Source organism: Anas platyrhynchos, chromosome 1 (assembly GCF_047663525.1).
Source record: "Anas platyrhynchos isolate ZD024472 breed Pekin duck chromosome 1, IASCAAS_PekinDuck_T2T, whole genome shotgun sequence".
Taxonomy (NCBI): Eukaryota; Metazoa; Chordata; class Aves; order Anseriformes; family Anatidae; genus Anas; species Anas platyrhynchos.
In genome coordinates this window covers 106,234,511-106,244,655 of record NC_092587.1, presented here as the reverse complement: position 1 = coordinate 106,244,655, position 10,145 = coordinate 106,234,511, and the positions used below count along the sequence as shown (strand labels likewise).

The 10,145-nt window shown below is 39.1% G+C and overlaps 1 protein-coding gene across 1 annotated transcript in view; it reads right to left on the bottom strand.

Annotated features, from left to right (window-relative positions):
• Positions 1–10,145, bottom strand: part of NCAM2 (neural cell adhesion molecule 2) — a 291,019-nt gene that overhangs the window by 10,181 nt on the left and 270,693 nt on the right. Inside the window, exons 16-17 of the mRNA XM_021270555.4 lie at positions 9,637–9,841; positions 3,799–3,918 (exon numbers count right to left, since the gene is read on the bottom strand). Coding sequence (XP_021126230.1) covers positions 3,799–3,918; positions 9,637–9,841 — 325 coding nt within the window. The remainder of the gene's footprint in view (positions 1–3,798; positions 3,919–9,636; positions 9,842–10,145) is intronic.

Here is a 10,145-nt window from a genome sequence, read left to right as displayed (position 1 = left end):
TTTTTAAAAAAGGATAAAACACTGTGGCAGAGGAAGCATGGCTTATGAGACACACCCGTGTTAAAGGCCTATGATGCAAAACAATCTGTTTTAAAAAATCACCATATTTAATTAAGTTTCATATAAAAGGAGAGTAATTTCTTCTAGGACAAAGAATAATGGCTTTAAACCAAGAGAGATAAGGAATAAATTGTTTACTATAAGGTTGGCGAGGCACTAGAACAGATTTGCCCAGAGAAGCTGTGGATGCCCTGGAAGCATTCAAGGCCAGGCTGGATGGGGCTTTGGGCAATCTGATCTAATGGGAGGTGTCCCGACCCATGGCTGGGAGGGTGGAACTGGATGGTCTTTTTAAGGTCCCTTCCAACCAAATCATTCCATGATTCTATGAAAGGGAGGGACTATTTACTCAAAGTAATAACTAGAAATTGACAGAATATTTTGTGTGTGAATTTAAATCAATTACTTTTGGAGAAGTAGATTAAGAGCATGTCACAAATAATTTATAAGTATTTGAAATAGGAAGATATTGCTAAAACCCTACTAAGGGTTTCAGATATTACTGAAATCCCTGTTTATGCAAACAGGGATTTTTTTTTAGTTTATGCAAACAGGGATTTTTAGTTTTCCTTTACATGCCAGCAAGAAGAGCAGTAAAGTGACCTAGAAGTAAACAAAAGGTTTATAGGTTTTCCTCATTAAAAAGTCAATACCGAATTATTTGACCTTATTATTATTTTTAAACACTTTTGACTATGACAACATTTTTGCTGTTTTGAAACTTTCCTATCCCTTTGTTTAAAATATTAATTCATATTTAATCTCTATTATCTGATTCAATAATTTCCTGCTTTAATTAACTAAATCAAGTTTAAATGTTCAAATTACATCAGTTTTCTTACACCTAATTATTGTTTATCTATGCCTATTTGAAATATTTTTATTTTTTTTTTATTTTTCAGCTGTGAAAACAGTAATTCTTTCAAATCTTAAAGCATTTTACAGTAAAAGCTTTTTGGAGGAAAAAAAAGACTGGCAAACTTTAATAGGTTCTTTTGTTTTTATCAGTCACTGCCTGTTATCAATCAATAATAATATTTACTTCCCCTAACACTGCAAGTGGCCTAAAACTACAACACTCTGCCGACAGTACCGACACAAGGCTTTAACTAGAATATTTACTTCCCTGTTAGATGACTATTTTATAAGAAAATGACTCCAACCTATTCTGATACTAAAATTCACACAGATTCATTAATACTAAGTAAAACTCCATCAATACTAGAAATATAATATCAGACTAAGAATGTAATTATAGTACTGTGCTGCATGTGGCATTTTCATCATATTACAGAAATATAATAAGAAATGCACAGCTTAAATTGATTTTCTGATAGTATGATTAGAACTTGTTACTTTCAGGTAAAAATGCTTTTTGCTAATCTATCACAAATGGATTCCAAATATGGCTTTAACAGAATCATCTGAGTTAAAATAAATAAAGATTACTGAGTAATATGCTGAGTAATGTAACAAAAATATTCCACTATTGTAAAACAAAATAATCCTTTTATTAATTATTTAACAAAAATGCTTAAATTGCATTTAAATATCTGAGTATCATTATGTTATTATTCAAAGTGTCTTTGGGTGCATCAAGCATAGCATTGCTAGTTGGTCATGGGAAGTGACTGTCCTGTTCTGCTCTGTGTTGGCATGGCCTCACCTTGAGTACCGTGTGGGACAGCACACTGGGGACAGTGACAGGACCCGAGGGAACGGCATGGAGCTTGGACAGTGGAGGGTCAGGCTGGGTGTTAGGAAAAGGTTCTGCATCCAGAGGGTGGTCGGGCACTGGGACAGGCTCCCCAGGGCAGTGGTCATAGCAGTGAGCCTGCTGGAGTTCTAGGAGTGTTTGGACAGTGCTTTCAGACACATGGTCTGATTTTTGGGTAGACCTATGTGGAGCCAGGAGTTGGACTTCAAATGATTCTTGTAGGTTCCTTCCAACTCAGAATATTCTACCATTCTGTAAAGTAACATAGGGCCTGGATTTATGTTTCTTAATGGAAAAAAAAAAAAAAAAAAAGTCTTCCTGAAAGTTAGGCACAGAGTTAGGCTGACTCTGTGGTCAAGAGACAGGTATCGCATAGACAGATCTCTTATCCTGAAATATTTTTCCTCAGATACATAGGACATTCCTGTCTCTCTCTATGAATACTTTCTGATTGACCCTTCAAACTCCTCCCTCCTACAAGCTAAGTTCTTTGCTCCATGATCCCTGCTGGTCATCTTTGCCCCTCCCTGGGGTATGACCTGGATGATAACCTGTTGTTCACAGTGTGCTTGTGTGTTACTCTCACCTAGAGACTTCTACCCTATTGCATCTTCCTTTCCTTCAGTGGCACCTCATCTGCAACTTATATTTCTTCTCTGTCTCATCTGTTATGACTAGTGTAAGCAGGTCTTGCAGTGCTCCCCCAGAACCAGTGTCCCTTCAGATGTCCTGCCTGCATGATGTTTTCTTGTTTCATCTTTGGTTTTGTAAGTGACACTGTCCTGAATCTTTAGCTAACCCATCTGACCTCCATCCAGCTGTGCCTTGCACTGCTGCCTTTTGCCATTAATTGTCAGAGAAGAAATTGCCAAGAAAGAAAGAGTCATCATTATTAATATCTTTCAGCAGTCCTATTCTCCCAGGGACATGATACCCATCTAACTCCTAATCAGTTGTCCCAAAGATTTAGCTATTTTTCCTGCCACCAGTGACTGATTATTTTCCCCCCATTAAGATAATAAAACATTTTTGATCTTCACTTTCTAGTTTTCACTCCTGACAGCTGTTCTAATGACTGGGAGAAATGGAAAGAAGCAAACTTAATTTTTCCTTGTATTGTGTCCCTTGGGAAATGCATCTTATGTATTTGCAAGATCTGGTTCAACAGTTAGTCTTGAAGATATTAAACAATTTGGCACTGGTGCCTAAGCTGCTAACATATCCAAAACCCACCAGAGTTTGTATAATGTTTATAGCTACATTACTATGACTTCTTAGATAACCAGGTTCTCTGTAGAACCCCCCAATACAAATTCTAAGTATTTTTCAGAAGATTAAAGAGAAAGGGACTGTCCTACAAAAAGATTCTATCTTGTTAAAAAATACGCTGTAACTCCATCAAAGATCGGGGCTCTGTACCGTTTGATGAACAGGCCCTTCAGTGTTCACCCTCCAGCCCCTCAGCATTGTGGGCAGAGCTGGGGCAGCAGTGGTGTGTGGGCCCACATCCCATCAGGGCCAGGCATGGGCTGCTGAGGAGCCTGGAGATGATGGGCCATGGGCAGGGGTGCTATGGGGCAGTGAGGGCAGGGCAGGGCTGCCTGTGCCTCCTGGGTGCTGGCATCAGGTCTGTCTTCATCCAGAGCAGAGAATGAGCACCACAAGGGTCAGGGCAGCAGGGAGGGCCAGAAAATTTCCCTGGATACTTGCTAACCTCCAGGTATGCTGGAGAACTCCCACTATAGTGGTGTTGCCATCCTGGGGCTGGATAACACTAGGACGTGGTTGTAGTCTGGGTCACGGAAAGGAGAGAGAAGTATCTGGTGATAACCTTGGCTGTTGCATTAGGGGTACCATGTTTTTGTGTGACTACTGTAAAAAAAAAATAAAAAAAAATCACACCAGTGAACTGCACTGTTGCTGTACAAGGTTGTTGTGTACCTCTCTCCCTCCCATCTTGAAGTCAGCCTTGTAGCTAGGAGGAGTCCGTGTCAGACTCTGGGGAAAATCAAGCTACTTACTCTGGTTCTGTGAGGGGAGTTGTCTCGTTTGGCTCATTTACTGGACTTCCATCTTCATGATTGGTAATTCTTTCATCCTCTGTTCTCATTTCCACTATTGGCTCTTTTGATCCATCTTTCCTAAAAATTGTTAGAAGAGCCTTAGACTTTATCATCATATTAACCACATACATTACACTTAATTAATTATCAAGATCTTTGCTTTCAAAAGTAAGCAAAGAAAAGGTAGATCTAATTATTGATGATTAACACCACTGAGACACATTTAACAGTGTGTTCCCAATTCCTTGAAGTCTTCAAAGTATCCTGTATCCATGGATACTTACTCCAAAAACATCACGGATTAACATCTCAAAAGAGCATTTTGTTTACGACAAAGTAATAAGACAATGACCTCTTCATGGGAATCGACATAAACTAGGCTGAGTATAGTAAATATAAGACTTGATGCCCAGTTATGCTTGAATTTTTTGGCAGTATAAAGAGCCTTTCTGATAGCATACACATAGCACAAGTGTGTTTTTATCTTCTAAGATTCTGACAATCCCAACTGCCAGAGCAGGGCAAAGAGCCCGTGTGTGATAAGAACCTAGCTTGCTCTATTCAGGCAGGTGGAAGAAATTGTTTCCATATGAAAATTCCCCCATTTTAGGAGCAGATGCTAGTTTTCCCCATGTAAAGCAATGAAAAACCTTTGTGTCTATTGGACAATGAACTGTAAGGAAAACATAATTGTGAGTATTGTCATTACAGTTTTGTTGTAAATATGGACTTGACATGGAAAGCTCTGTTTGCTTCTACAGAAGCATTGGCAATATTATTATTGATTAATTATAACTAGCATATATACTTTTAATCTCAAAAGGCAGATCAAAGGATATCCAAGATTTATCTGATATTTTCAAAATAAAACCTCTTTCCATTTAAATATTTAAAAATTCCTTACATCAAGTCAGGAATTTTATCCTGTAACTTTTATCAGCTGCAGTCTAGAAACACAGGGTAACTGAGTTACAGGTGAACAACTGTTTTTATATTTAACAGACTATTTTTTGGAACTGCCACATTCTATACAACATTCAGACTGCCATAGCAAAGCTCTAGTTAAAAACTTGTCTAATTTGTATCTTACATTTTTGCATAATTTCTGAGATGATAGTCTTTAAAGCGGCTGTTACAACGACACCAATCTATTCAGGAAGTACCTGGAAAACTTGACCATTCTCTGGTAATTATACTCAAGGAAAATCTTTATAGACTAATACGAGTGCTGCACAGATAAATGTGTAACCAAGAAGTGGACTAGGGAAGGATTCAAAGATAGAAGCCTAGAATATGTACACACACACACACATATATTTTTGCACAGTATCATGATTTGTGTGTGATACCATGCACGTGTGTATGATACCACGCTCATTTCTGTAGATGATGCACATAACTGAGGCATTTAATTTAGGTGCTATGTAGACATTTACATAGCTGTTTGATAACATTTCTATATAGTTACAATTGGACTCATGGCTGCCTCATATCTATGAAAAGATACTGGATCATAATAGTCCAGTAGGTGGAGGAAACAGTAAGTTCTAGTTGTTTTGTCTGTACATGTACAGTCCTGTGGACAAGATAATTGAGCAACTGATCTGCAGAGAAAGTACAAACTGTATAACAACTAAAAATTCCACTGAGGGGAAAGCTATTTGTAGGAAACTACAAATCCTGCCATTTCAGTTCCAGGTGGCTGTGTTTATGCTATATGCGTTGTGTTTATGCTATATGCGTATATATGTTTATGCTATCTGCATCCGTTGCACGTGCAAGATAATTAATGACAACAGATTACCTACCAATCAAAATGCAACAAAAAAGTACCATAAAACCACCCAAAATTTCAGAATGTGAACTGATGTATTTATTCCCCAAAAGAGGGGAATGTCTTTTAGAGAATGGAAGTTGGCATGAAATAAATTAAAATTTTCTCTTCAAGACTGTTATATGTGGAGAGGCAATTCGTGTCAAGAAAATGGTTGATGTTAATAAAGAAGGGGGAGATTTGGGAGTGTGGCCATGGGGGTCGAGAGCCCTGTGGTTGATGGTAACATCAGACTCTTAATGATGAGGCCATCAGGAATGTAAAAGAGTTTAGAGGGAACAAAGAAGGGTGATTCAGGAGACTCCATGCAGTCTCGGGTTGCTTGTTCTTCAGCCATTAAGGCATGAAAGTTTCTGGGTGTTTGCCGTTGTTGTTATTTGCAAAATTGTTTGATCAACGAAATGTTGTTTTTGAAAAGGACTGCTGTGGGGTGAAGGGAATAAGAGGGGAGCCTGCCTTCAAGATAAAAAAAAAAAAATGCAACACGATGTTATGAAGTTATGTCATCAATAAAGAAGCAGAAAGAAGGAATGAAAAGGAAAGGAACAGGCTAGCAGAACGGAGACCAGAACGGGAACAGGCACATTGATTGCCTCATGAAGGTAGGTTCGGCCAAACTCAGCAAACTGCTCAGAGAAGCTAATACAGAAAGTCTCTGGAAATGGCACACCGGAGCTGGAAAGAAGCTCAAGCAGAGAGAAGCAGACCCATGCATGCAACTGCCTCTCGCTGGTAAGCAGTTGCACGTTATGGGGAATCATACGTCCTTTGAAACAAAGACTGTCCTGGTAACCTTACAGCTTATTCTCCTTATTAACAACCAGACAGTTTATGATCCTGAAATATGGGACCAAATTGAGGTCAAGGTGTGGGACTCTGCAACTAAAGACGACAAGGTTGCAGTGGGCTTGCTCAGCACCTGGCGAGCAATCTCTGAGGCCTTAAAGAGCCCTCTGGGACCACAGTCAGAAACGTGTGGTTTGCCAGAAAGTGAGGGAGCTGCGGGCTCCTTTACTGAACCAACTGCTATGCCATCGGCCCCCCACCGCTACTGCCATCGAAGGCTTTTGCTGTTACACCACCTGGTGACCTGGAGGTGTCTTTTGACCCAGGCCCTATTTGGCCTTGAAAAGGAGATGGATAAGCTTTTCTTCGATCAGGGAAGAACAGGATACCTAGGGCCCAAAGGCCAAGTTGTTTGACAACTTAAAGCAAGACATATTGTTCAAAAGGAATGGAAGATGGAGACTGTTGTTTGTAATCAAGAAAAGGAATTGAAAATGAAGACTGTGAAGTCATGGAACTTAAAGGATTGTTTGTTACCTTTTCTGATTGTACATATGTATAGGCATATTCGGGTTTAGTATGTAAAATCAATGTTCTATATATTTAGAACGTTTGATGTTCGTGTGTGTGTGTTGGTGGAGCGTAGACTCCCTGCACACTCAGCACTGTTTACTTGCCTTTTATACCATTTATAAATATTCTTTTATAAATATTACTAAATTCAGATTGAGATGAGACTTCATTTATAACAAAGACTGTCTTGAAATTTTATACTGACAGGTTAAGCAGAGAGCAGGCTAAAATAAGAATAGTACCAAGTATTTAAAGATCTGGCTCACTGAAAACCACCCCTATAAGGAAAGAAACATAGTTAAACGGGATAGCTGTTCTTGTAAAAGAAGTATCATGGAGAAATTGATGTTAAGCAACTGTTTTATGCTTTGCTGAGACAGCACTGAGTAGCATTTGTGTATCAGATGTTGATAGCAATGTATAGATTCCTGTCAAGTGACATTTACAACTGTAGCTCCCTAAGGTCTTCCCATTCAGAAGGGGTCTCTACACCCATTCCTGCTACCATGGCACCAATGCCATGCTCAGTAGGAAGCTGAACCTGAGCCAGAAGCTTCAAATGCTGACTAAACAGGACACGCTGACTTCACACAATAGAAAACTGTGTTATTCTTGCCTTTACTATTACCTGTGATCAGTTAGGAAACAGTTGTTTTATGGCACAACCTCTTTTATTCAGAAGTATTATTTGACGTAAATACTGCGTGCCTGCTTCTGATTGTTTTGGTTCTGTGAAGCTGCTCCAAAAAGGGATAAGATCCCAACCAAGAAATGCAATCAAGTTACCTCAGAAAAATGCAGTCTCTGAATCACAATAACCAGAACTAAAACCAAAAAAGAGACTTTTACACTTCCACTATCAGCAACAGAGAAGACTAGTGCAGCTATGAATACTAAGTGCCACCAATTCGATCTGCTCTACAAACAGCTGGGGGGAAGGACAGATCTGTGAAGGTGCAGGGGAATGAAGGCCTGACTGCTGGGAAAGTTGCAGCACACAGGAATTGAACCTTGTGGAGCTTAAGCCACAAAACACAGCACTCTCAAATACTACAGTGTATGCATTAAAAATCCTTTAGATGAGCATAATAAGGACACAAAGCTGACATATTTAGTAAATAAATGGAACTGCCTAAAATGAGAAGCCATAAGTAATCTTTCCATCTTATCTTTTGAAAACCCTGTGTCGTGGTTTAACCCGGCTGGCAGCTAAACACCACGCAGCCGTTCGCTCACCCTCCCCCCTCCCTCTCTGGGACGGGGGAGAGAAATGGGAAGTGAAGCCCGTGAGTTGAAATAAAGACAGTTTAATAAGACAGGAAAATAATAATAACAAAAATAATAATAACAATAATAATAATGATACAATGGTGATAATAGGAAAGTAATAACAATATGTACAAACAAGTGATGCACAATGCAATTGCTCACCACCCGCTGACCGATGCCCAGCCTAACCCCGAGCAGTCCGGCCCCCTCCCCCCGGCTAGCCACCCCTATATATTGTTTAGCATGACGTCAGATGGTATGGAATACCCCTTTGGCTAGTTTGGGTCACCTGTCCCAGGTCTGTCCCCTCCCAGCTCTTACTGCACCCCCAGCCTGCCCGTTGGCAGGGCAGAGCAAAAGGCTGAGATGTCCTTGGCTTAGTATAAGCACTGCTCTGCAACAATTAAAGCATCGGGGTGTTATCAGCACTCTTCTCATCCTAAGCCAAAACACAGCATTCCACCAGCTACTAGGAAGAAAATTAATTCTGTTCTAACTGAAACCAGGACACCCTGTAAATGTTGGGTCTTAAAAGCACTATTATTTTACACAATCAGTACTTGAACTGTTTTGTCAGGATCTTGCTATCATTTAAGGAAACATACTTGTCCATAAATGACCATTCAATTCCCATTTGTATGATGAAGTAGCCACTATACGAGGGCATTTGTGAGAACTGGGGTTGTTCTTCCCCACTTACTTTTAGCAAACATTAATTGTTGCTATGAAGAACAATTACGCGTACCTGCATTTCAGCCACGTCCATCTTAGCACTTCTATTTTTAAAAGCAAACAATACTTGTAATTCCAAAACTCTACAGACAAAACCCAAGATTTTCCAGCAATAGCTATATTCGAGAAGAAAAACTATTTCACATATTTTCCAAAAAACTCTCAGATTTACTGGCAATGCCGCAACCGTATGCTGAGTTTTTTGGTGTTAGCAGCTGGTAGAATGCTGGATTGGTAGAAATGTAGAAATGAAGTTATGATGCTCTTTTACCTGTTTTTCATGAGCCCAAGATATGCCTGTATCTATTACTGAACTGTGGTTGATTTTATTTTGTGTCAGAGTAGCACAAACTGCACAAACAGGCCATCTTAAAATGAAGTATGGTCTATACTCTTTTCTTTGTCTTTTTTTTTTTGTTGTTGTTGTTTTTTTAACTTTAAGGCAACATTTGTTCAAAAGCAATTCAATACATTTCAGGGAACGCTTTTCCAAGTAATAGAAACTTTAATGACAAACTGCAAGATAGCCATTAAGCAAATATGAGTTGAACAGCCAGGTTTCTCTTCTAATAATGTTTCTAAAATAAGTAATTAATACTCACAGGTAAGCAGCCTTTCCTTCTTCCAGTTCTTTGCTTTTTCCACTTGAACCACTCTTTTTCCCACAAATCCTCCTGGTAATGCACATTAGCAATCCACATTGTCGTAAAAAGAAGCAGCTGACATCAATCACCACAAGGATTAACAAAAGGGCTGCCACTCCCAGGCCAATGACGGCACGAAGTCCAAGACCGTTAAAAAGAGTATCTTGAAAGAAAGAAAGTGAGAATTTATTAATAACATTAATTCCAAAGAATAACATTTTCTAAAGTTTTCAAGTCACAGATCAGGAGGCTAAAAGATGTTTATGAATATGCCATTCAGAAGCCAGTGGAAACAGTCCTGAAAATTAAGCATGTATATAATCTGATTAAAAAATCAAGACCCACCTTTAGTATTTTTTCCATTGCCAAAATTCCAATATGGTCACAAACCATAAATCAAACTATTTAATAACAAATAATATCATAATTTAACATTCCAAGACTGAGTAGTAGGTCAGTATGCAGCT